General features: G+C 41.8%; 1 protein-coding gene across 1 annotated transcript in view; it reads right to left on the bottom strand.

Moving 5' to 3' along the window:
- Plekha8 (pleckstrin homology domain containing A8) overlaps positions 1–27,981 on the bottom strand; it is a 46,562-nt gene that overhangs the window by 8,329 nt on the left and 10,252 nt on the right. The window contains exons 2-12 of the mRNA XM_028758363.1: positions 18,868–18,984; positions 16,722–16,877; positions 15,395–15,519; positions 12,823–12,981; positions 11,921–11,961; positions 10,011–10,168; positions 8,032–8,188; positions 7,600–7,685; positions 3,880–3,938; positions 2,736–2,866; positions 2,136–2,206 (exon numbers count right to left, since the gene is read on the bottom strand). Coding sequence (XP_028614196.1) covers positions 2,136–2,206; positions 2,736–2,866; positions 3,880–3,938; positions 7,600–7,685; positions 8,032–8,188; positions 10,011–10,168; positions 11,921–11,961; positions 12,823–12,981; positions 15,395–15,519; positions 16,722–16,877; positions 18,868–18,984 — 1,260 coding nt within the window. The remainder of the gene's footprint in view (positions 1–2,135; positions 2,207–2,735; positions 2,867–3,879; positions 3,939–7,599; positions 7,686–8,031; positions 8,189–10,010; positions 10,169–11,920; positions 11,962–12,822; positions 12,982–15,394; positions 15,520–16,721; positions 16,878–18,867; positions 18,985–27,981) is intronic.

Genomic DNA, 27,981 nt, shown 5'->3' on the forward strand with positions numbered 1-27,981 from the left:
ACACACACACACACACACACACACACACACACACACACACACACACACTGTTTTACTTACATTTTTACCTTAACTCAAGTCAGACAAGACAGCAGACTCCACTAACAGAGACTCGTTTTTTAACAGACAAGCAAAGCCATTGTCCCAGAGGAAATCTGCATCAAGGAGCCTTTGGGATCCGAACAACTTTATGTAAATGTCCTGTTAAGGCCATGTTTGTCATGGGTGAGCAACCCTGCCTGGGGTCCTAGGAGCCTTAGCATGCACTGCCTTTTTCAGTGACAGGCGTTTCCAGCCTCCTGCTAAACACGGGCATTTATACATCACAGGGAATTCAGACTGAGGAGAATTTGTGGAGCAGTGTTCAGCAGGGATGGAAGAGAACAGAGGAAGGGATGGGATGGAAATGACAAACTACACTGCAGGTAGGAAACGCCACAAGTACACGTGGGTATGAAATAGTCAAAGAATTCAAAATTAAATCACATCTGTTGATGCGGTTTGTTTGCAGCCATGGCTGATGAGGGGTTGACTAGGGTGTGTACATTACCTCTTCACACTGAATGGCAGTGGAAACTAGGGTTAATACAAAGAAATCATTTTAATAAGAAGACCTCTGCAATAAGCCTGAATGTCAGGATGAAAACTTAGAACTCATAGCACCCTTTTCTCGTCCATGAACAGCACCAAAGGCAGAATGGGGATGGGAGAGCAGAGCTGAAGCGGGCTATGAGAATTCAGTCATAAAGCACCTCCAAGTGTCTCTTCACAGAGTCAACATCTTCTGGGTCCTGCCTGCAGATCAGTGACTGTCCCGGCTGGAGTGCTGGGGGAGTGTGCAGCTTGTGGGCAGAGTGCTTGCCTGCTGTGAATGTAACTCTAATTCTCCTGATGGAATTGTTGTTTCTGAGGCTCCCTCCTTCTGCTAACCAATGCTAGTCCTGGAAGCTTCTAGCCTCCATACAATCTTATCTAGGCCTAGAATGTTTTCAGACTCTGAAGATGCCCCGTAAGAAACTGAAAAAAGTACCACCCTCTCCAAAGGCATGGAACTTATTTTTCTGTTTATAACCATGGCTACTTAGTGCCTGACTTTGTGTCTCAACACTGTAAACATCCAGGCTTTAGAGTAACAAGAATTTCACTCCTTCCACATACTCCAAGACTTATGCTAGGCCTGGTGTGGTGGCATACACCTGTCATTCTAGTACTTAAGAGACTGAGGCATGGGATTATGTGTTGGAGGTCAACCTGGGCTATACAGTGAGACTCTATCTCAATAACAACAAACTAAACAAGCAAGCAAACAAAGAAAAAGGGCTCATGCAACATGATTTTCACAGGTCCAGAGTGAGAACTTAGCCATGTTATTATTAGTACACTGTGAGGATGCTATGAAGTATAGTTTTTCTGATAGATGCATCAACACACAACCCACACACCAGTATTTATTTAGTGAGCACCTACATGCTGCAGTTACAGCATTGTGATGGAGATTCAGCTCAATCTCCTCTTACAGAGGCCTTCCTTGCAGTCGTGGCTCTGTCACTACAAAATGGACATGTGAAGGCGTGTAGAGTGGCAGCTGGCCCCTGATGTCACTCCATAGCAACTCCCCGTGAATCTTCCCCCCCCAACCCCCGTCCATCACTCTAAACTGAGCTTCTTTTTAAACATGGCCTCCTATAGACTAACTTAGGAGAACTGATTCATTGATCTCATGGTGGATTAGGATGATACAAGGCTCTGTAACACGTCAGACCGAGCTGACCTGGGCACTACACAGAGCCCTTGCCTCCCTCCCTCTACTCCTTTCTTCTTACGACAAGGGATCAAACCCAGGGTTTCACACATGCTAGGTAAATGTTTTACCATAAAGCCATATATATTATCAGTCCTTATAGATCCTTTTAAGAAAGCATATATGAAGCAATGGATAAAAGTGAAATTAAAAAAGGAAAAGAAAAATCAAACTCAAAGTAGAAATGTCTCCTTATGCTCTGTCCCATTCCCAGGGTCCCTATCTCAAGTCTAACTGCAGGTCTATCAGAGCATGAGGCACACTTACTCAGTACTGTCTGGATGTCCTATCTCAGGTCTAACTGCAGGTCTATCAGAGCATGAGGCATACTTACTCAGTGCTGTCTGGATGTCCTTCTCTCCATTGTTCACTTCTGTCAGAAACCCCTTTAGAAATTTGAGACCTCTAAAATTAAAGAGAGGACATATTTTCAAAGTTCATCTCAGTATCTCAGGCAAGGTAGGGAGAGGGCAAGACAGACAGACATCCTTTCTGAATAGCTTCCCTGCCATTTCTGTAAGAAAGTTCTGGACACTCCCCTCACCCTCTCTGCCATCCCCAAAACATTTTCCAAATTATGGTGCTATGGCTTTAGCATCATTTAGAATTCATTAAAAACGAAAGTTCTAGCACCCCGTACCAGACTTAGTGGTCCAGAAACTCTGGTTCTGAGTTCAGTGTTTCCCCAGGCTTTGCCATTGAAGCAGAAAGCTGCTCACTGAAGAGAAACTCACTGGCTCTCCAGTCTAAAATGCTGACCTTACAAATCCTACCAGTATCAACAACATTTATTACTATCGAGCTGCTGTTTGGCTCAGCAGACTTTCTACAGAAGGGTACACCTTTGGTTCCATCCATCCTCTCTGAAAGGCAACAGTGAGCCGTGAGCACTTCACCTGAGCAGAGCTTGTGCTCGCCCTGATGACTGCTTTACCTCTTCAGCCACAGAAGGGCTTCGGTGGCCGAGTTCCTGACCTGAGCCACGCCGGCCTCCACCTCATGCAGCACTATCTTCTGGAGGGTGGTAAACTCCTCCTTGTTGGTGATGTACTTCTGATTTACCTTCTGGAAAACAAGACAAAACAGGGCAACTGTGGGAGCTGGAAACTGTCACATTAGCAGTACTCTCAGCACAGAATTCAAATCTACATGCAGTAAGACTTCTAAGAAACCAAAGTCAACTTTACTATTGTATTTGTTTTTAAGGTAACATATTTTTAAAATTCCAAAAATTCTATGAGCTTTAACTAACTCCAAGTTCTCAAGCATTAAGCATAGTTCTTGGGGAACCATTGCCTCCCTTAGAAACTCTATTCTGTTTCAAACTACTTTTCATCCTGAGGGCACACACACACACACGCACACGCACACGCACACGCACACGCACACGCACACCCATCACTTGCATCACTTGTATGAGTGAGACCCCATGTACCTCTCTCTACCCCACCAAATGTGCCAGGAGAGGTATGCACAGAACTTCCCCAACATATCACACCTAGTGCTCAGTACTGTATTTTATTTTATTTTAGAGACAAGGTCTCTCTACCTAGCCCCTGTTGCCCTGGAAACTCAATCTGTAGATGAAACTGGCTTCGAATGCTCAGAGATCTTCCTGCTTCTGCCTCCCAAGTGCTGAGATTTGCATGTGTCACTATGCTTGGCTTAAAAAAAGACTTAATCCACAAGTGTTGGATGTAATATACACAACTTTCACTTTTCTGGGAAGGAGGCTCAGATGTCCTGTTGTTGATGGCCCCACAACTAGCTGTACTGGGAAGTTGGCTTTTTGTGTTCCAGACAAATGATAACTATTGCCAGCTGATATATTTTTGGAAAAAGTGTTTTCTTGTTATTGTTTAACCCCGAAATGCATACACTTATTGCTGACATGACTCCTCACTGGTCCAGTGGTCAGCCTACTAAAGGCTTGCCTCTACCACAAATCAGTCATTCCTCTACTGAAATTTCCCACTATGAATGATTCTCCCTTTTTTATTTATTCTTATCAAACACAAAAGGAGTAAAAATCTTTTCATTATAGATAAGTTTCTACAGAGATAAGCGAGTATGTTCACCTTAATATTCCCAACAAGATCCATCTTAACAGGAGCAAACACTGTGGGACCAAGTTTGTCTGAAAAAAAAAAAAAGGATTAAAAATAATTCTGGAAAAGTTTTTTCTTAATTTAGGAAACATATATTATTATTGTACTAGAAAATATTTTCATAATAATAATACTTCTAGAAGACATTTTCCACAACATTACTCTGACTTCTGGACTTGGTCACCAGCTTTCTACCTTGCTGCTCTGAGCTGTGTCACTGTGACAAGGTCCTCCGTGCAGGTCTGATGAAAGCACCTCTCATAGACGTAGAGCGCCCATTTGACAGTCCTTAGGCTGGCACACTGCCACTGGGCAGCTACAGATATGTGACTATTCAGTACTTCAATGTTGCAAAGTCCAAACTGAGATGAATTGTAACCCTAAAGTACCTATCAGTTTTTAAAGACTTAGCACCAAAGGAAAAAATGCAAAACATCTCATTAATGGCTCTCTAACCTGACTCTGTGTTTATGACATTTTAGATCTGTGGTTATGTAAGATATATTAATTTTTATTTTGCTATATCAATGTATCTTCTATAAACTTATATTACATGTGGTTTGACTATACTACTAACTTTAATTTAGCTAGATCTAACCTTATAATTTTAATTATTTATATTTACTAAACATAAATTTTACTTTTAACGCATAGCATAAAAACAGAAAAAAATAATAAATTCTAAAAATTATCCAATTGATCTTTTTTAAAAAAGGTAAAAAATGATGCAGCCAAAAAGAACCCCAAATAGGAAATAAAACAGTGTGCTAAAGAATAATAGTTTCATTGGCTCTAAGCCAGAAAATGAGAATCAAGAAAGGAAAAAAAGAAAACACAAAAAGTAAAGAATGTAGAAACACAGCAAAACAGGAGTGAATGACTGTAAAGAACATAGCTCCTTATATAGGTAATTACCAGGAACACATAAATTTCAATAGCTGTAGAAAAAGCATTTAATAAAATTATCTGACTCATGACTATAAGAACAACTACCAGCATAAAGCAATCAATGTATCTATATATATTAATGCTACATATATAAATAGCATCAAACACATAAAGTCCAAAACTCATTCCTAATAAAACACAGTTATATATAACATTGTTTAGAGAAAATAAAAATGACTGAAGTAAATGTATATTCACATACATTTATATATTTTATATACCCGTGTATATAAAAATATATGCATCAAATATATAGCACACTTATACATACCATACTCATGGACTAGGAGATATAATGTTGTGAAAGACATTAATTTTCCCCGGATTGGATTACAAATTCAATGTATGCAGCTTTAATCAAAATCCCAATGCTCCCTCCTCCCCCCCCCTTTTTTTTGGAGGGGGACAGAGTTTCTCTGTATAGCCCTGGCTGTCCTGGAACTCACTCACTCTATAGACCAGGCTGGCCTCGAACTCCCAATGGCCCTTTAATGGGAAATTTAAAACTAAAATTATATAGATCTGCAAAGGACCTAGAATTTCCAAAACAATCATGATAAGGAACAAAATTGGGAGTCTTAAGACACTAAGGAAATACAAACAAATCACGGGGCCAGAAAAGAGACCCATTTATAGGCCTGAAGGTTCTGAGGCAGAGGGCCAGAGCAATGCAAGAGAAAAACATTGGTGGTTGTTTTCTTGACAAATGGTCCTTAAATAACTAGACTGTGATTAAGACAAAATGACCCTCAATCCCAATATCACACTGCATACATGAAGTAATTCCAGCATGGACTACAGCTGAGGAGATAGCTCAGTCTGTAACGTCCTCGCCTGACAAGTGTGAGCACACGAATTTAATCCCTAGCACCCATGGATGGAAGAGGTGCCCCAGTCACAGGCTGTGACATGGTGTCACAGGCTGACAGTCTCAAAAAAATGGGAGAGACACTAGGAGGAAGACACAGGAAGATCCTTGGGGCCCTCTGGCCAACCAACCTAGCCTACATGTTTAGCTACAGGCCAGCAAGAGACTTTGTCTCAAAAAAAAAAAGTGGCTGGCATAAGGAAGACCACCCAAGACTGTCCTCTAGCCTGTTCACACATGCACTGAATGCACATATGTGCATGCACACACACACAAGTGTACATGCACGATAAATCAGGAGAGTGTCTCTTTGACCCTAGATCAAAAATAACTTTAGGACAACTAAAAACATTAATACAAAAGTCAAGTTCGTTAACATGTGAAACTTACTTTTCAAAAAACAGATTTATAAAAAGATAAAATATACATAGGAAAGCAAGTCTGAGGGAAAATATCTGTGATGCAAGTCTATAAGGAGATTCTACTTGGAATATTTAAAGAATTTTCAAAATTCAGTAATAGGAATGTACTCAGTAATAGCACTCCAAGTAATAAACAGGAAAATAATCAACTTTAAACCTAGGCTAGATTTGGAGACATACAACAAAACATATCGCAGTGGCAAGAATGATAAGACAACAGACTCCACATCATAGTAGCTGGGAAATGCAAATTCAAGACTCAGGGCCACCAACTCTGAGAAAGGCTGAAACTCCAACTCCCTACAGCAGCGAATGAGAAGTGAAGCCACGAGAACCCAGCATGCAGCAACTGTGAGTGCAGCTGCACAAGTGTGACAGAGACATTCCTGTAAAGTGTCACAAAGTCACACTGCTCAGTAACACCAGGAGTCCTTGTCCTGGATACGTGAGAGAACAAGAAATACACCCCACAAAGGTAAATCTCTAAATATGCTTAGTGAGAAATGCCAGGAGTAGACAGCAGGATTCCATTTACATAGACAAGGAAAAACTAAGCTACGATGACAAGAATCAGGCTTCACGCTGGATGCTGAACCAATTGGGACAGGGACTGTTCTAGGGTGATGAAAATGACAGGGATGTAGAATACAGAGGCAGGTGCATTTATCAAAACTGACAATCATAACACTTCAGTTCTAGATGCAAGTTATACTTTAATTAAAAAGACATGAGCAGGGCTTGGGAGATGGCTCAGCGTATGGAACATTTGTTGCACAAGTGTGAAGACCAGAGCCCAGGTCCCCAGAACCCATGTCAAAGAGGGGGTATTGTGGAATCCACTTATCATCACAGCATAGGGAGGCAGAGAAGCAGACAGAGGAACCCTGTAAATAAAGTGCAGAGTAATGGAGGAAGACAGCTGACATCAACCTCTGCACATATATGTGCATAGTACACCCACTCAGACATGCAAACACACATACTCATACACATGAGAAACAAGGACATGCATTAGTAGATCATACAGTAAATATCCATACATTAACAGTATTACAGACTTTATACTAAACAAAATTTAATATATGTGTATGCATATATTCAAATATAAATGTATTTATCTTTGAAAAAATTTCTTTCACTTAGTCAGATATTTCCCCACAGTTTTGACAGGTGTGAAGGCCTGTTCCTGAACTACCTCCTTTTTTGCTTGTATGTCTATTCTCTAGAATGCAGAATTCCCTATTTTCATTATCCCACTCTATAGTCAATAGCGCACTCAATTAGAAATAGAAAGGGAAAATGCAAGAGTGTGGAAGTCAGACAGCTTTCACCATGTGATGTGATGTCAAGAGGAAGTGAAGAAGAGTCAACTTACTGTACATAATACAGAATATTTATCATGTGAAAACGTCCAGAAACTAATGGCTATAAGGCAGCTGTAAGCAGTCTTACCTAGTACTGGAACCACCGCATAACAAGATGCCAAGAAGGCTTCTGTGGGAATGCCACTGTCTTCCAGAAGTTCAATGTCACTGAAGCTGAACAGTGTGGTGATATTGAGAATGGAAGATTAAAACCACATCAGCACTCTGCAGTTCAGAGACGTCACAAAACAGCTTTGTAGGGAAAACCACTTTGCCTGATTTCATGAGTAGCCCCAGACATTATTTTTCTATTATGAAACAGTCTATTAACATAATTCTGCAGAGATAATCCACCCTCATAATCCAAGCCTTCCTCATCCCCTCCACCTGGTAAACACTAAGTACTCGGTATACCATAGTCAAACCAGAGTCTCCGTTTCTTAGAATACTCCATCACAAACTGACTGCTAAAAAGGGAAACTAGTGTCAAATTGCCAGGGAGTTTAAAGGCCCCAAATACCTGGTATTCATAGTACTGAAGAAAGTGGGAATAACTTCTTCATTGTCTTCCCAGGGAGATTCTGGCAAGCACACCGAGTCCGACTCAGGCTGCGCCAGATCCCTGTCACGACTCTCCAGGCTCTCCACTCCGACTTCCTTCATGATCTCACCCTGGACTACAAAGGAAGTTCCCATATCACTAAGTTCCCATATAGTGAGTATACAAGCGAACACACCGTCATTAGTGAAGATTTCGAAGGCACAGAACAGGAAGTGTTGTACACACACTCACACCCCTAAAGAGCGTGTGTATGCCTTGTCTGCACTCATCACTGCACATCACAAAACTCCACTGTCATTCAGCACTCTTCAACACCAGGTATGGTTTTTATATTTACTTATATATTTAGTATATGTGTATAGTCAGAGAACAACTGGCAGGAGCTGGTTCTCCTTCCACCATATGCATTCTAGGGATCCCACTTGGACCGTCAGGCTTTGGACCGTCAGCACTTGGCAAGTGCTTTGACCTACTGAGCCATCTTGCTGGCCCTGGAAACCTGATTTTTAGGGACCTTATGGTATCAGTTATAGCAGCGTAAGGGGCATTTCGTGGCTTACACGGTCTTTCTACTATGAATGGTCAGTCCAGGTTGTAAGCATATTCAGTGTTTATGGACTGGCCCACTGGCTAAAATGTACTTGTCAGTCCTACATCAAGACTTGTAGTGCTTTTCCAGCTGTTCCTGGCAGTACAGGCCAGTACAAACCTGCTACCTAGCATGCATGGCCTCAGGTGTTTGTCTTGCTTCAGGACTCACACCAGAAACAAATGCCTTTATTTACTATCATGGTTTTCACATATATATGGCTTTTGTTTTTTGCTAATTCTGCAGTTTAAGAAGGCTCCGGACAGTTATGCTGGAGAAGAAGTGTGAGATGCACCTTCATGGACAGAGTACGTGTGTGGACAGGCTTCATTTAGACATGAATTACAGTGATGCTTCTGAGTTCAGTGCTTATCCACATCACATAGACACTTTCAAATAGAAAAGAACATTACAGCAAAGTTATTTATTGATTGGCTGATCAAAACCACAAGGTTGTAGAAAGTAGACTATTCCCTTAGAGAAATCATACTATTGAATGAGTGTTGGGGCAACTTAGTGTAAACATGAGAACTGACAGTCATATCATAAGAACCCTGCTCAGAGGCTTTTACCTTAAATCTGACTGGTCTGTGACCATAGATTTTTATAGGGAATCTTTACTCAAGAAATCAGACCTTAAAAGGCTGTGTGTTGCTTTTCTTAGATCAACATCTAATAGCTTCTAGGATTAACATATTAAGAAAAACAAAAATGACTTGGCTAGAAAATCACAGAATCTTTTAAGACACCTGATAAAGAAAGAAATTTTCTTCTTTCAGTTAAGTACTCTGATTTAAAATCATTTAGTAAGCAGTTATAACACAACTATAAGTTCTAATATAGTTAATCTGGCCAATACGAAGACAGGGCTTTGTGATTTGTGATTAGTGAAATTAGTAAATTTGAAAGGACAGAATTCTCAACTACACAGGTATTACCTGAAATTTGGCTTGATAAAACACACAGAAGTTTGGTGGTTGGTAAACTGTGACATCCTCAGGCCTCACTAGAAACCAGGAGATTGAAAACTTAGCTGCTCTAATGTTACATACCAAGTCTGACATTGCAGTCTGGGTTCAGAAGATACTGAGGTATTATGGGAGTCAGTGAACCACTTATACCCACCAAAACACAGCCCTGAGCATCAGCCCCAGAACACTGTTTTATTTACACAGTGTTAGGTGGGGTAGCAGGGGCTGGACAGTCCCATGACCCGCAGTGACGAGCTCCCTCAGGAGATTCGCAGCACACTGCTTGGGGGCCGAGCTCTATTTGTGCCCATCCTGTCAGGTAGGCAGACCCTAAATCTATTAGTCAACACAGCAAGGCAGTGTGCTTTTGACGTCACCTGTCACATTATCATCGGTGTTTTCTTCACTAGAGATGCTGCACTTCACCTCTGTGGATTTCAGATATAAGGAGCTCTTGGTTTTCGTGAGGATTTCTTCATCACCATTTACTTCTATACTTAGCGACCCATTTTCACAACTGTTGAACTCCGTCGGCCTAAAACAAGTTGTTTAAAGGAAAATGTAATTTGTCACAGGCTGCCCAGAAGGTGGTTCTCAATTTTCCTAGCGTGGCCATCCTTTAATACAATTCCTCATGTTGTGGTAACACCAATAATAAAATTATCTTGTTGCTAATTCATGACTATACCTTTGCTGCTGTTATGAATTCTCACGTGGACATCTGACGTGTGACTGAATGGAGCTATGGCCCACAGGCTGAGAAATGTTGCTCTAAGGGATAGGAGGATCCACAACCACCAAACACTGATTAATGACGGATTTTGTTTTTTTAAAAAAACTAAGCCAAACCTTTCCATTTCCCACAGACACCAAGGCAGATACAGTAAGCAAACTACTGAAGCTGGGTGTGGGGGCTCACTCCTGCAGTCCCTTTAACTTGGGGAGCTGAGGCAAAAACTCTGTCATCATCCTGGGCTAACCTGAGCTACACATTAAGACCTTCTTAAAAAAATAATAAATACAAGAGTGTTCCTGGCTTTTCCTGTCCCCTGAGGTGACCCAATCTCTGGCTTTCCACCAGCCTCAGGAAATGCTCAGGACAGCTCTTTAGTTTACAATAGGCTTTCTCCAGGTGCCACAGTTAACACTTACTTGACTTTCTTCAACTTCTCCCTGGGAGGCTTTTCCTTATGACACATGGCCACTTAAACATGTTTGCTTAGCAGTTAATTGTCTCAAGTGACATGTTGTGGGCAATAGAGAGTTCTCCTATCAGCAGGAGTCTCAGAGAAAGGCACACAGGTGGATCACAGCATATCCCAAGGGACTGGGCACACATCAGGGCAGCAGAAAAAAGCTGTTTAACATTTAAATGAAACAGCTGATTCTAGTAAAAGGATGTAATGTCTTATTACAAGTCAACTTAAAGCAGTAACAGCAGCATTCAAGGTATGATTTCAGCCAAAGAAAACAGACATTTCAAACTCACAACTCACAATGTAAACATAGACAGAACCAATCGTAAAAGAAATAGAAATTTATAAAAATGTTTCTAGTAAAAATATTTGAAAAAGAGAAAAATAGCAATGACCAAATTGAGGACAATCTTTGTAATAAGGAATCCAAATACATATACATACACAGCATATAAAGGGATGGACTGTTAATAATTTAAAAGGATAATCTGTACTATGGCAATTCACGAAGGTGCCTACACAGTTTTATTTTATTTTTTATGAGTAAAGGCCTTGACAACAGTGAGACAGGAAGCTTTTCCTTCCTCAGTGACACTCAGCTCAGACCTCAAGGGCACACACACGCTAGGTGAGCATTGTCCCTCTGAACTACATAAACTTACAGTTGTGTATACATTTTTTTAAATCAAAGAATCATTTACTAGAGTAATGGTATTAGTTTATACTTTGCTAGCAAGTTATCTTTTGACTTATGAGTTACTAAGATACCATCTCTAAGACAGAGAAACACTACGACTTTTCCTGGGGACAAGAGGGCTGAAACCAACGTCCAGATCTTCTTCAAGAGAAGTCCTAAGCTCCAGCAACCTAGACAGACCAGGTCAGCAGTTGTGGTGACAAGACTCATTTCCTAGGAAACGGCCACATCTGCCCATCCCCCGATCCACTTGTGGTCTAGCTTCTCACAAAGGGCGGGCAGGCCATCTGCTTCTGACGCCATCTCAAACCACCATCACTATGCCACTCCTTTTTTAGGAATACAATGTATGGATTTCTAACTTTTAGAAAAAAGAAAATAAGAGTTACTATACCTTTCCAATGAATTATGAATTGGTATGATAGGATGTTTCATCTTTAAAAAGAAAAAACAAAGAGATGAAAGTTTATGTGTTAAACTTTCAACAGAGTGTTATTTAGACTATCATCACATAAGAAAGTGGTCATTAGAGACAGAATACATATTGCCCTTCTCAAGGAAAGAATGCTAGGTCTCTTCCAATAAAGGTGCACCCAAATTTCTTAGGAAAGGAAGATGGGGTTTTGAAAGATCTCATTACCTCAGTCAAATTCCTAATGACTAGCTTTCTTTATAATTTGTTAGCCGTATTCGGCATTGACAGATAGCAAATAATGCTGCAGTATTGTATCTAACACTAAAGACAGGAAGGTAAGCATTACAGACAGAATCTCTGCCCTTAAGCCAACTTCAGTAGAAGTTAGAGCTGAAATGGAGTGTACAAGAGGAGGTCCTCTTAGTCCAACCTAGGCACTGAGAGAAGACTGAGGGAAGATGAACAGGGGCTAACCTAGGAGAGGAGCAGAGACATCATGCTCAGCACTGGAAGACGGCATACGCAACAGCACGCTCAGGCTAGGCACTGTAGGGGAGGAAGCAGCTGATACAGGAAGAGGCCACAACGTTTTGGTCTTAGCTTACAGGCCATGAGGAAATGATCAAAAAGGTTTAAATAAAATCCAATTTACACTCATTATTCTTCGCTAATGGAAGGGTCAGGCTGACGGAAGACTCTTTGAGGTAAGAGAGAAGAGTGATAGTAGAAAACTGTGTGGGGTCAAAACTGCTAAAAATACCCAACTAGACACAGGACCAAGGCAGATACAAAAGACTAGTCTCAAACAGTAGTAGGCATGACAGCACGTATCCCTAATCTTTGCCACAGGGCTGCTGGAGAGAAGGGAGCTGGGCTCTTACCTTGCTGGACTTAAGCACCGCTAGCTGAGGGGACCCTGGAGGTGTGTGGTAGAGCAGTTCGGAGGTAAAGGCTGCATTTGCGATTTGCATGCATTCTTCCAAGGTCTTCAGGAAAGTGTTGCAGGTCGACTTCAGCAGAGTTCCCACATCGATTCCCTCCTATATAAGCAGAAGAAGAGTATTTTGTCTTGTTACAAAATGAAAACCTTAATGGAGTCACATCCTGAGACGTTTATATTCACAAACAGTGTTAATGTCCCCAACCAGTATGTTGCTGGATAAATATGTGTATCAGTGATAATAACAAAAAACAATTAGTCCAAGTTATCCATTTTCATACATACCTTACTGTTCTGACAGTCTGCCTACTGTTCCAGTTAATGGCGACTTCTCTTGCCTCAGGACTCTAAGCTAGCACCATGCTAGGTGCTGTGCGCCATTTGCTCTCAGTGTGGATGACTGAAGGGCTTGAGGTAACCAAAATGCACTTAAACACCTAGTAGGTACTTTTGTCTTTTAAGGTAGTTTAATTTTCTGGGTGTTTTGCTTCTGGATATTGATATTAGTAAGTTGTTTATGAATTTCTGAAGCCACATTCTTGACTAGGGATCAAAGAGATGACATGTATTTCTAATAACAGTCCCAGGAGATGCTGACTGCATTCTGTATTCGCTATCAAGCTCTGGAGGCTCTGTGAGGCTCTCACTGGGAGCATTCTCTTCAACTACAGACTGCTGTGTTCAGGATTTTCTGACTGTCTAGTTCAGGCTTCTACCTTGGCAGCACTGAGACTTTAGGTTGGTTAGTATGTGTGTGTATGTTTGTGTGGTGGTTTGAATAAGAATGGCCCCATCGGCTCATATATTTGAATGCTTAGTCATCAGAGTGACACTACTTGAGAGGGATTAGTGTGGCCTTATTGGAATATGTGTGTCACTGGGGATAGGCTTTGAACTTTCAAAAGCCCAACCCAGGCCCAGTGTCTCTCCCTTCCTGATTCCCATGGATTCAGATGTAGAGCTTTCAGCTACTTCTGCAATACATCAGCCTGCATGCCGCCGTGCTCCCTGTCATAGTGATAATGGACTCAACCTCTGAAACTATAAGCAAGCCCCCAATTAAATGCTTAATTTAACTCAGCATTTACAAGCTTACAAGCATTGCCCTCGTCATGGTATCTCTTCACAGCAATAGTATAGTGACTAAGACAGTTGGTCGGTCGGTCGGTGTGTCTGTGTGCAGCAGTGAGGCACAGTTCTGCTCACTGAAAGATGCTGAGCAGCACCTCGGGCTTCTAAGCACTATACAACAATGATCCTTCCTCAACCCTGACATGCAAACTGTCCCCAGATACTAGGGGCACAGAAGTATTGTGGATTGACAGTCCTTGTTCTAGACTATAGACCTTGCGAGAAAAGGGATGAAATGGCTTTTGTTCTTCTGTTTCTCCCTCCTCCACAAACACAGTGTCCTACACACAACACACAGCTGATGAAGCCAAAGGGGACGAATGAAAGTGAGTTAAACCAGACTTATCAACAAGATTTCAAAACAGTATTAGCACCATGGTGTTCTAATGCTTAAGAGAATGAGTTAACACCCTTATGTATACATATCATCTGGATTCTTCAAGCTGTAGATCTATCACAGCTGCTTTGAGAGCACTGCAGACCCCTCTCTGTCAAGGCAAGTGATTTCACACATACTCTAACATCTTTTTCTGGTGTTTGAGGATGCACAAATGGCAACCTTACTAACAAATGCTAAAGCTGTCAGTCCTTAGCTGGGCATGGTGGCACATGTCTATAATCCCAGGACTCAGGAAGCTTCGTTAGGAATTCGGAGTTCCAAACCAGTCTGGACTACACAGTGAAATCCTATCTCAAGGAAGAAAGAAAGAAAGAAGGAAAGAAAGAGAGAGAGAGAGAGAGAGAGAGAGAGAGAGAGAGAGAGAGAGAAAGAAAGAGAGAGAAAGAGAGAGAGAGAGAGGGAGGGAGGGAGGGAGGGAGGGAGGGAAGGGCGGGCAGATGGATGGATGGATGGACAAGACAAAAACCACACTCCTTTGCTGGTGATGGTGAACCGTCACATGAAAGCAGGGTGGAGTCCTGTCCCTACCTCTGAAAGCACGAGGCTGTTTCAGGGCACATTTACTGTGACAGAGTACAGTCCTGTCTGTCAGTCTTACCAAGAGCAACAGACATACCACTGATAGCATGCTGACCCCTTAGGAATCATACATAAGGAAACAGGTCAGCTAGACAGGTAAGACTATCTGTTTAAAAAGTGATGCTGACTGAGAAGAAACGTATTTTACAGTAAGGTCTTTTTCTTTCTTTTTTCTTGGTTCTAAAGCTAAAAATCCCAAATGTTATAGATTAATCCTAAATTCCTTCAAGGATGAGAAAGTGTGTGCTTCCAGCCACATCATGCATTTCTGTGCTGAACTCTGCCACATTCCTCTAAAGAACAGCCAAGTCCAAGACAGCAATTATTGGAGAATAAATGCCCATAGACAATCGGACACTACCTTTGTGTATAATATCAGTAACGTCACTAAAACAATACTTACCTCAGAGTCAGTGACACCAGCTGTGGCCACTTCTTTTGTTTTATCTACTTGTTGAACAAGGAGGTCACAGTACAGCCTTAGTTCCGACATTTTGGTTTTCAAGTTTTCAGTGTTTTCTGCAAATTCTAAATTAACAACAACAACAAAGGTAAGTAGCTCCCAGAAGGGACAGCCGTTCCCTAGTTAGTAAGCGGCACAAGAGTGGAGAAACTGGTGCCTCAAGTGAGGTTTACAGTTGTGCTTCACAGGTGACAGGTAAGGTATCAGGAACAGAAATGCAACTATTTCTTCAGACAACATACAGAACAATCTCAGGTTCAGAAAGAGAAGAGTCTGTGGGAGCCCCTCTACTGAGAACTGTCTGAGTCTGCCTCTCTGTAATATTCCCAAGGTCTTAGCGATGTGCTCCTGGGAATAGTGTTCTGTCTGAGCACTAGTTCACATGTGTCTGTCAGGGTTAATGGCACAGAGCCATTACCGGCAAGGCTCTGAAGCCACCTTGGTGCTGAGGGATCAGTAACAATTGCTGTCACTTCCTCCTCACGAGAATGTCACACATCACTGGCTCTGAGTCAGTCAACAGCTTCAAGAATTTGTTCCTGATTTAGCACCAACACAACCAGATAAGAGGCCATTTTATTTGGTCTACTTCAAGAGTTTGGAACTTCTCTGTCACATGAAGGGCTCTCTCTCAGTGCAGCCAATCTCTCAGGTGTACATATAGGCTTGGCAAAACTGTGATAGGAGGAGCTGTTAGGGGCCAGGAAAAAAGCCTCAACACGCTTACCCCAGGGCAAAGAAGAAGGTCCACTGTGGTGCTCAGAAGGTCAAATCATGCTCCCGAGCACTGAGCAGCAGTAACCTGCAATTAAGTCTCCGCCCACCTGAGGGGGCAGTGGAAGGCAGGTACACACTGCAGAGGACACCCAGATCCCTGGGCTTCTCTGGATTACCTACTCTTCAACAAACTTTGTGATACCATTTCATGTCACCACCAAATCTCACAGTCATCCTTCCATGGCAGATACTATCACTTTTTCAAAGATGAGGTGAACAAAGCTCAGAAACATGAAGTGACTTGTGGCAGAACTGTACACGGAGGGAAAGTGAAGTACACATACATCAGTTAACCTAGCTGTATCTGGCTCCAAAGTTATGTTTTCTACCACACCAAGAGAGGAAAATTATAATTAGGTAGGGACCCTGGGCCAATTCTACTTATATACATAGCATTTCAATGATACAAAAAGCTGGGTGAGGGAACCCAGAAATAGATAGCAGTGGGTAATTTTCAAGGTTCTCAGACAAGGGGACCATCAATACTTGCCTTTTTCCTTCTGAGTCCTACTATCTGTCAGGCAGGCCTTGGCAGATCCCAGAGCCACCAGCCACCGCTGTCTCTCTGCCACACTTCTGGCTTTTAAGTAGAAATACTGTTCCCCGGGGATAATGAGGTCCATGCGAGTGTTATCCACGGAATGAACTTGGAGCAAGAAAGAAGGTCAGACTTGGTAACGACTATCTGGGCAGCTCCACCCCAGCTTCCTGTTTCGTTTGTTATGATTCATTATTTATGTACCCATGTGTTTCTGTGTGTGCATGGATGTGGGGTGCATATGTCTGTGTGACCCAAGGCCAGAGGAGGCCGGCTATTCTCCTCTATCTCTCTCCAACTACTACTTCTGAGCCCCAGAGTGTGTTCTCACTGCTAAGGGAAAAGCCACCAAGCCCAGAGATCCTCCTGTCTCTGTCCTCCTCAGACCTGGGGTTACAGGAGTGTGCAAAATGCCTGGCTTGTGATTACGTGGGTTTTGGCATCTAAATTTCAGTCCCCGCTACTGGGTAGCAAGTGCATTTAACCACTGAACTATCTCTCCTAGCCTCTTGACAGTTTCTTCAGAGAGAAGGGCCGGTCCTCTCACCAACTCTTCTAATGATACTAAGTTCTGTTCATTTATCCATTCTAGACAGCTTTGCTGATTAAGAAGGGAAACCTTGCAGGGTATAGTAGCACACACCTTTAATCCTAACACTCAGGAGGTAGAGAACAGCTGGTCTACAAAGTGAGTTCCAGACCAATCAGAACCATACAATAAAGAAATTTTGTCAAAAAAAAAAAAAAAAAGAGTAATTGGCTTCAAGGTACCAATCAAGACCTTGCAGCCACTGTCTACCCCCTGCCCTCCAAAAACACACATGCATGTGCGCGCGTACACGTACACACACACACACACACACACACACACACACACACAACAATCATCCAATTGAATCTTGTTATCAGGATAGAGCAGGAGTCTCTCCTCTTTGCCCTCATGAATATAGAAAGTATGTTATTCTAAGCCCAAAAGACTAGCATGCTCACACAGGAAAGTTGAAACCCCCAGGCCAGTGTGTGGAGATGGTTCCAGTAGGCAGTAGAAGATGTAGGCTTGCCATTAGGTGGCACAGGACCTTTAAGAGGGCAGCTTAGTAGGAAGTCATTGGAGGCCACTGTTTAGAGGTAATTATGCAGTTCTCCCAGATTCTGATTAGTACTTGTGAGGGGTCATTACACAGGAACGAAGGCTCCCCCCAGGTTTCTCAGGCTTTCTGTGATCCCTCCCTTCCCTACAATCTATCATCATGATACCATATACCACAATATGATCCACCCATTGTTCCCTAGTCAGAGTTATCCCTCTTTTATTTAGACTTTCATATTCCAACATTATTAGCTAAATAAAATTATTTTCTTTATACAACACCCAGCCTCGGGTATTTTATTGTGGCAACAGAATCCAGACTAACATACCTGCTAACAAACAAGGGTACAATCTTTATTTCCTTGGAGTTATTGGGAAACAATCAAGAACACATCTGCCCCTTTCTGCTTCTCTTAAGCACTCCGTGTGGGTGTGAGGGTATTTTCTTAGAGCTCTTTCAGGGAAGACACTAGCAGAGTAGATTCTTCTTCACCCTCCCCAAATCCCATCTAATAGTGCTCTCTTCAGCCATACATGGGTCTGTCTCAAGACTCTAAAGCCAAGAAGTAAAGGCTAGTCGTTGTCCCTGGATTTGTTGTCCCTGCAGGTATTTTCTCGTTTTGATTGGAAGGTGGAGGTTGGCAGATGGGTACGTATGTCTATCTAGATTCAGACACACAGGTGTTTGATGTTACAGTAAAATCAGTGAAGGCTCCCATACAGTTACTGGCCCCAGGTAAGCAGGCAAGAAATGAGCACAGTGTGAGTGTGAAGATGTTCTCATTGTTCTGACCAGTTCTTAACCCGCCCTCAAAGAGCTGGCTGTGGTTGTAGATTTCTTTCCAAAGGCTTTCTTTCAAGAACAACTGTCCTTGTATCTCTTCACTTTCAAGAACAACTGGTGTGTCCTGCAGGAGCAGCAGAGAAAGGCATGCAGGGGCCAGTACTTTTTCATTCTTCTAGGGAGTACAAAGAAAACTGAAGGTTCCAAGTTGCCTGGTCACTCACCTTGAATCTCACAGACGGCCATCTGGATGCTCCCTTTGCAACCCTTCCAGGCATCTTCAGGAGAATCGTAATAGGACAGAATTCCCCCACAGAGAAGGAACCATCGAGGCTGCCAACCTAAGAGCAGAGGAAAAGCCAGGCACAGTTACTCCTGGTGTGCAAGGTGCCAGTACAGGCATAGAAGTAGGATCCAATAATGTAGGGTACTGAGTCCCAGATGCACGGTCCTTTTCATTGCTTCTAAGAAGGAAGCGGGTTAGAAAAGCCTTGTACATTTGATCCTAGTTTTGTAAAATTAGAAACAAACAGTCCTAGAGGCATATATTTTAGTCACATGAGATACAGCAGCTGGGAAGGAAGTGATGGTGATATGCAATAGGACTTACATAGATTTGTATTTTCATTTCCCCCTTTAAACACAGTTCCAGTGGCCAGATCATCTGCTGATACTTGCCCATATGCTACAGTCTGCCTGCCCCCCAGGAGGTCCAAAATAACCACAGATACAGGTGAGGATCTCAACTATAGAGCCTAGCTGACATGGGACCTATCCACCCTGTCGAGATCCACCTTCCTTCTGGTCCCCTTCTCTACCAAGGCCAGACCAGCAGGCAGATACACTCCCACACTGTACAGCCTGTCTGCCTCCCAGGAGATCCACAGTAACTAGGGACACAGGAGATCCACAGTAACCAGGAACACAGGAGGTCTGCTCTAACCAGAGACACAGGAGGACCACTCTAACCAGAGAAAGCACTGCCTGCCTCTAAGGAGACCTGCTCTAACTCAGGTCACAGAGCTAGCTATACCCATTTCCAAAGATACCAGGCCACACCCAGGTCAGTTAACACAAAACAACCAGATGGCCAGAGGCAAGCGCAAGAACCTAATGCAAGACACCATCAGAACCCAGTTCTCCCACCACAGCAAGCCCTGGATACCCTAACATGCCTGAAAAGCAAAATAATGACCTAAAATCCCATCTCATGAAGATGACAGTGGCCTTTAAGGAGGATATAAAGAACTCCCTAAACAAAATACAGGAAAACACAGGCAAACAGGTAGAAGCCCTTAAAGAAATACAGGATTAGACCCTCAACCTAGAGCTGACCTTAATACATGCATGTAATCAAAATGGAATAAAGGAGGAGGGGAGATGGGATGACATCTGTATTGTAAATAAATAAAATATCTAATAAAAAAGGAATTACAGGAAAATACAATCAAGCAGGTGAAGGAACTGAACAAAATGGTCCAAGAACTAAAACTGGAAATAGAAACAATAAAGAAAACACAGGGGAGCTAACTCTGGAGATGGACAACTTAGGAAAGAGAACAGGAGCTACAGATGCAAGCACCCCAACAGAATACAAGAGATAGAAGAGAGAAAATCTCAGGCACAGAAGATATTATAGAAAACATTGACACAGCAGTTAAAGGAAATACAGAGTGTAAAAAGCTCCTAACTCAAAATATCCAGGAAATTCAGGGCACAATGAAAAGATCAAACCTAAGAAAAATAGGAATAGAAGAGAGTAAAGAATATCAGCTCAAAGGGCCAGAAAAAAATCTTCAACAAAATCATAGAAGAAAACTTCCTAACCTAATGAAAGAGATGCCCATAAATGTATAAGAAGCCTACAGAACATTAAATAGATTGTACCAGAAAAGAAGATGTTCTTGTCAAATAATCAAAATACTAAATGCACAGAACAAAGAAAAAATATTAAAAGCTGTAAGGGAAAAAGGCCAAGTGACATATAAAGGCAGGCCTCCCAGAATTAAACCAGACTTCTCAAGAGAGACTCTAAAAGCTAGAAGTTCTTGGACAGATGTCATCCAGACCCTAGGAGAACAAAAATGCCAGTCTAGGATACTATTCCCAGCCAAACTCTCAATCACCATAGATGGAGAAACCAAGATATTCCATGACAAAGCCAAATGTAAACAATATCTTTCTACTAATCCAGCCCTACAAAGGATACTGGAAGAAAATCTCCAACACAAGGAGGGTAAGTACACCCAAGAAAACACAAGAAATTAAACATTTCACAAAAAAACCCAAAGGAAGAGAATCACACACACATAACACCAATCCAGTAACAAAGATAACAGGAACTAACAATCATCTGTCATTAATATCACTCAATATCAATGGACTCAATTCCCCAATAAAAAGGCACAGGCTAACAGACTGGATACATAAACAGGATCTAGCATTTTGCTGCACATAAGAAACACAGTTCAGTGATAAAGACAGACACTACCTCAATGTAAAAAGCTGAAAAAAGTTTTCCCAGCAAATGGTCCCAAGAAACAAGCTAGAGTTGCCATTCTAATATCCAGTAAAATAGACTTTCAAGCAAAAGTAATCAAAGAAGACGGAGAAGGACACTTTATATTCATCAAATGAAAAATCCACCAAGAGGAAGTCTCAATTCTGAACATCTAAGCCCCAAATGCAAGGGCAGCCACATTCGTAAAAGAAACTTTACTAAAGCTCAAAACACACTTTGAGCCTCACACAATAATAGTGGGGGACTTCAACATCCCACTCTCACCAAAGGACAGGTCACTGAAACAGAAACTAAACAGAGACACAGTGAAGCCAACAGAAGTAATGAACCAAATGGATTTAACAGATATCTACAGAATATCTGACCCCAAAACAAGAGAATATACTTTCTTCTCTGCACCTCATGGAACCTTCTCCAAAACTGACCATATGATTGGACATGAAACAAGCCTCAACAGATACAAGAAAACTGAAATAATCCCATGCATTCTATCAGATCACCACAGACTAAGGTTAGACTTTAATAACAACAAAAACAACAGAAAGATCACATACTCATGGAAACTGAACAATTCTCTGCTCAATGATAACTTTGTCAGGGAAGAAAGAAATCAAGGACTTTATAAAATTCAATGAAAATGAAGACATATCATACCCAAAATTATGGGACACAATGAAAGCAGTGTTGAAAGGAAAATTCATAGCACTAATTGCTTTCATTAAGAAACTGGAGAGCTCCCATGCAAGCAACTTAACAGCACACCTGAAAACTCTAGAACAGAAAGAAGCAAACACACCCAAAAGGAGTAGAGGGCAGGAAACAGTCAAACTCAGGGATGAAACCAACCAGTTAGAAACAAAAAGAACTATACAAAGAATCAACAAAACCAAGAGCTGGTTCTTTGAGAAAATCAACAAGACAGATAAATCCTTAACTAACTAAAGTAACTACAGGGCACAGAGACAGTATCCAAATTAACAAAATCGGAAATGAAAAGGGAGACATAACAACAAAAACTGAGGAAAGTAAAAAAAATCATCAGAACCTTCAAACAAAAGCCTATACTCTACAAAACTGGAAAATCTAGATGAAATGGATGATTTTCTAGACAGATACCACGTACCAAAGTTAAATCAAGATCACATAAACTATCTAGACAGTCCTATATCCCCTAAGGAAATAAAAATAGACATTAAAAATCTTCCAACCAAAAAAAGCTCAAGACCAGGTGATTTTAGTGCAGCATTCTACCAGACTTTCAAAGAAGAACTAATACTAATACTTCTCAAACTATTCCACAATAGAAACAGAAGGAACACTACCCAATTCATTTTATGAAGCCATAGTTACTCTGATACCTAAACCAGACAAAGACCCAACAAAGAAAGAGAACTTCAGACTAATTTCGCTTATGAATATCAGTACAAAAATACTCAATAAAATTCTCACAAACCAAATCCAAGAATACATCAAAACCATCATTCACCATGATCAAGTAGGCTTCATCCCAGGGATGCAGGGATGGTTCAATATACAAAAATTGATCAACATAATACACTATATAAACAAATTCAAGGAAAAAAGTCACATGATCATTTCATTAGATGCTGAAAAGGCCTTCCACAACATACAACACATCTTCATGTTAAAAGTCTTAGGAGAGATAAGGAAGTCATGGCCCATACCTAAACATAATAAAAGCAATATATAGCAAACCAACAGCCAACATCAAATTAAATGGAGAGAAACTAGAAGCAATCTCACTAAAATCTGGGACAGACAAGGTTGCCCATTCTCTTCCTAGCTATTCAATACAGTACTTGAAGTTCTAGTCAGAGCAATTAGACAAGAGGAGATCAAGGGGATACAAATTGGAAAGGAAGACGTCAAATATCACTATTTGCAGATGATTTAATTGTATACATAAGTGACCCCCAAAATTCCACCAGAGAACTCCTACAGCTGATACAAAACTTCAGCAAAGTGGCAGGATATAAAATTAACTTAAAAAAAAAATCAGTAGCCTTCCTTTATACAAAGAATAAACAGGCTGAGAAAGAAATTAGGGAAACAACACCATTCACAATAGCCATGAATAGTATAAAATATCTTGGTGTAACTTTTACCAAGCAAGTGGAGTTTCACATGCTCCATCCTCACTGAGTTCCAGAATGAACAACTGGTACAATGGCCATTCTAGGAACTTATTCTAGGACCAGGGAAAGACAGAAAGCACCAGAGACTGTCTTGTTTTCTTAGACCTGAAGGATGTTTGCTTGGAGCTGCTGGTAGCTATCTTGGTACAAGGGACCTAAGCACGTCTATCACATAACAGGGGGAAAGGAGGAAGAAGATTTAAGGGCAGAGGGAGAAGGGGGCAAATCTGGATGCTGTCTAATCAGAATATGCCAAGCCTAAAGAGAAGATACTTCTGGATTTTTAGGTAAGTGAGATAATCAATGTCCTGGTTTTTATTGTTATTGTTGTTATTATTATTAATTTTTTGTTGTTGTGTTTTGCCAGGGTGACTGAAAAGGATTTTTCTTCAAATAAGAGTTCTAAAGATCAACTCATCAAACATAAAGAAAACACTTGACAAACTCTAAAGTCCTTTCACAGTAAAAAAAAAAAAAAAAGAAAGAAAGAAAAAGAAAAAAAAATAAAGCCTTAATTAGGACTAGAAAGGGCTTTCCCACAACTAACACAGCCAACAGTGAGAGACAAGGAACTTTCTTCCTAAGATCAGGACTAGACAGGGTACCTGCCCATCATTTCTACTGAACTGGAGATTTTAGGTAGGACAGTGGGTGAGAAGATGAAATAAAGATATCTGTATGAGACAGGATAAAGGAAATCCAGTCTACTTAGACATATTCTTGAATGAGCCAGTTCAGCAAGAATCAATGTATAAATAACTGTACTTTTGAATAGAAGCAATGGGCAATTTGAAAATGGACTTCTAGAACCAATTTATTGCAGCATCGAAGAAGCTACTTATAGAAACAATTAAACAGAGTATAAAGCATGGGCTCTGAAAGAAACAAGGTAACATTAGAATTCTGTTAAAGTTGCTGGGCATGGTGGGACACACCTTTGATCCTAGCATTTGGGAGACAGAGGCAGGCAGATATCTTTCAGTTCAAGGCTAGCCTGGTCTACATCATGAGTTCCAGGCCAGTCAGGGCTACATAATGGTCTCAAAAACCAAAGAAAACAAAACCCTAAACAATAGGTTGCTAAAGCCCAAATACCATCATTTCCAAACTACAGTCTGCTGCCCCTTCCTCACACAGCAGATGCTCTTCTGCACATAATCATCACCAACCATCTGCAACCTTCACTCTTTCTGGGACACAGGGACTTGTTGTACTGGTCAGACTGGCCTCAAAATCCCTCCTGCCTGGCCTTCCTTAGTGGCCAACAAATCTGGCTAAATGAAGATTTATCTTTAGCCTAAAGCTTTTCAATTCAATTAATATTGAACAATATATGTATTTAATGACTATAATGTTCTATAAAATGTGTACTTATTTTAGATATAAATTTATATTGTCCATCTTAATTTTGCACTAAAATTTCTTTTAAAATATTCTAACAGAATCACCACTTTAAAATAATTTCTAAAAGTGTTTTTTTCTTTAAAGAATCAAATGAAGGAGAAGTATCTGAGTCATGTCCATGTGACGCGTGGAGACAAGCACACTGCATAGCATATGACAAGCAGCTCATCCAGGCCACATGGAGGAGGGCAGCACCTCACTTAACAAGCACCTGAAATACTTGAAAATTTTACACCAAGTCAGATGTATTCTTTGGGAAATAATTTCAAGTTTCAGCCAATGCAATCAATCAAGGGGCAAACACTCTGCCCACTTCCCAGATTTGTCTGGGCTGTTCCTTGTAGTCAGTTCTTCCCTATGTTGTTGCTGTGAAAGACACTATCACCAAGGGAACTCGTATAGAAGAAAGCATTTAACTGGGGGCTAGCTTACAGTTTCAGAGGGTTAGCATGTTATCATCATGGCAGGGAGCAAGGCAGCAGGCAGGCATGGGGCTGAGAGCTTCTATCTAATCCACAGGCAGGTGGGCAGAGAACAGAGAGCGACAGTGGACCTAGCACGGGCTTTTGAAACCTCAAGCCTCCTCCAACAAGGCCACACCTTCTACTCCTTCCTGGCTGGTTCACTGCCTGGGGACTAAGCATGAACAAATATGAGCTCAGGGGCCAGTCTCACCTCAAATCATCACACCTGTTTGCCACTGAACGGTTTTCATTTGAACTTGAAAGTAGCTTCCAGCTTAACTGGGGAGTTCTTTTAGATGTATGTTACTGTGCAGTGTAAGATTTAATTTTCTCATATTTGAGGATCCCCACATCTTTCTAGTTACTGATACAGAATGGTTTCTGTTGGAAACATACAACATTCTTTTGATGTCTCTTGGCCAGGTAGACTACTATGGCTGTGGTAAGTGATCACGGGCACTTGAAGAGCTGCTATATTTTTGTCTTCACTTCCATTTTAGACTTGTTGAAAATTCTGCTCTTCCAGAGGACCTGAGTTTAATTCTTGGCACTCACATTGAGGCTTATAACCCCCTGTAACTCCAGTACTATGGGATCCGACACTCTCCTCCGACCTCTCCTCCAGTCACCAGGCATGTATGAGGTGCACACACATATATGCAACCGAATACCCGTACCCATACAGTAAAATAAAATATAAAAATTTTAAAAAAGAACATATTACAAAGATAATACTAACCCGGGCGGTGTTGGCGCACGCCTTTAATCCCAGCACTTGGGAGGCAGAGGCAGGTGGATCTCTGAGTTTGAGGCCAGCCTGGTCTACAGAGTGAGTTTCAGGACAGCCAGGGCTACACAGAGAAACCCTGTCTTGAAAAACAAAACAAAAAAACCCAAAAACAAACAAACAAACAAAAAGCAAAGATAATACTAATTTTATATGTACAGGCTGAGGAATAGCAGTAGGAAAAGAATCAATCCACTATATATTTCTAATGTTTTATTCATTTTTTGAAATTCTCATATATTTATAAACTGTATTCTGGCTATATCAACCATCATCCCCTTGCAATTCCCCCTAGTGCTCCCACTACATCTCCTTCCCAACCTCGTGTCCTCTGTGTTTCATTGTTGTTGTTGTTGATATTCCCAGAGTCCAAATAGTGCTTCCCACATGTGCATAGGTGTGGGGCCAGCCACTGAGGCTTGGAGAAACTAGTAGCAGCCATGTTCCCAAGCAGTGTGACTTTCCCTCCCTCAGCAACCATCCACTATATTCTTAAAGAGCAGAAAACTTGGTATGCCTAACCAAACACTGGAAAAACTCTCCAGTCCCTGGAGTTCAGTAGTTTTGAATGGAGATCAAGATGTTTTAAGCAGCATTTGTAGTCAGCACAGGGCATGGCAACATGCGCAGTACAAAGTACACATGTGTGTTCAGAAATGAAGCTGGAATGAAGTTCTGCCATACAACACAGGTGAGCACATTTGTTTCTGAATTGCTTTCTGGTCACTGTGGGTAAATAAAAACCCATATACTTTTATTATGACCCTTGGCATTCAATTACACAACTCTGTACAAAGCTGGGACCCATGTGCAGTTTTAGAATCTGGGTGCTTGAACACATCAGTCACTCTACCTATCAACGCATCAGAGTGCCTTCCAAACATCTGACAACTAAGGTGTTACTAGGAAACAAGTATTTATAACATTGCCATTAACAAGAAGACCATAAACAGGAAACAATTCATAGTGATTTTTTTAAAAAAATTCACAAGAAATGCAGGAGGGGCAGGGCAGGAGAGTGCATTATTTAAATCCATTACTTGAAAATTAAGCTGTATTTTGATCAATACCAGGAAAGCTCAATAACAACAACGTATGGACCAGAATAGGAGGAGAAAGGTAACAAAGCCCCTTAACTCACCCCCCGAGCCCTTAACTCACCCCTTGAGCCCTTAACTCACCTCCTGAGCCCTTAACTCACCTCCTGAGCCCTTAACTCACCTCCTGAGCCCTTAACTCACCCCCTGAGCCCTTAACTCAACCCCTGAGCCCTTAACTCACCTCCTGAGCCCTTAACTCACCCCCTGAGCCCTTAACTCACCCCCTGAGCCCTTAACTCACCTCCCGAGCCCTTAACTCACCTCCCGAGGCCTTAACTCACCCCCTGAGCCCTTAACTCACCTCCTGAGCCCTTAACTAGCCTCCTGAGCCCTTAACTCACCCACTGAGCCCTTAACTCACGTCCTGAGCCCTTAACTCATGCCCTGAGCCCTTAACTTACCTCCTGAGTCCTTAACTCATGCCCTGAGCCCTTAACTCACCTCCTGAGCCCTTAACTCACCCCCGAGCCCTTAACTCACCCCCCCGAGCCCTTAACTCACCTCCTGAGCCCTTAATTCACCTCCTGAGACCTTAACTCATCCCCTGAGCCCTTAACTCACCTCCCGAGCCCTTAACTCACCTCCTGAGCCCTTAACTCAACCCCTGAGCACTTAACTCACCTCCCGAGCCCTTAACTCACCTCCTGAGCCCTTAACTCACCTCCTGAGCCCTTAACTCACTCCCTGAGCCCTTAACTCACCTCCCGAGCCCTTAACTCACCCCCTGCGCCCTTAACTCACCACCCGAGCCCTTAACTCACCCCCTGAGCCCTTAACTCACCTCCCGAGCCCTTAACTCACCCCCTGAGCCCTTAACTCACCTCCCGAGCCCTTAACTCACCCCCTGAGCCCTTAACTTACCTCCTGAGCCCTTAACTCACCTCCCGAGCCCTTAACTCACCCCCT

This window comes from Grammomys surdaster, unplaced genomic scaffold (genome assembly GCF_004785775.1).
Source record: "Grammomys surdaster isolate TR1022 unplaced genomic scaffold, NIH_TR_1.0 126197, whole genome shotgun sequence".
Classification (NCBI taxonomy): domain Eukaryota; kingdom Metazoa; phylum Chordata; class Mammalia; order Rodentia; family Muridae; genus Grammomys; species Grammomys surdaster.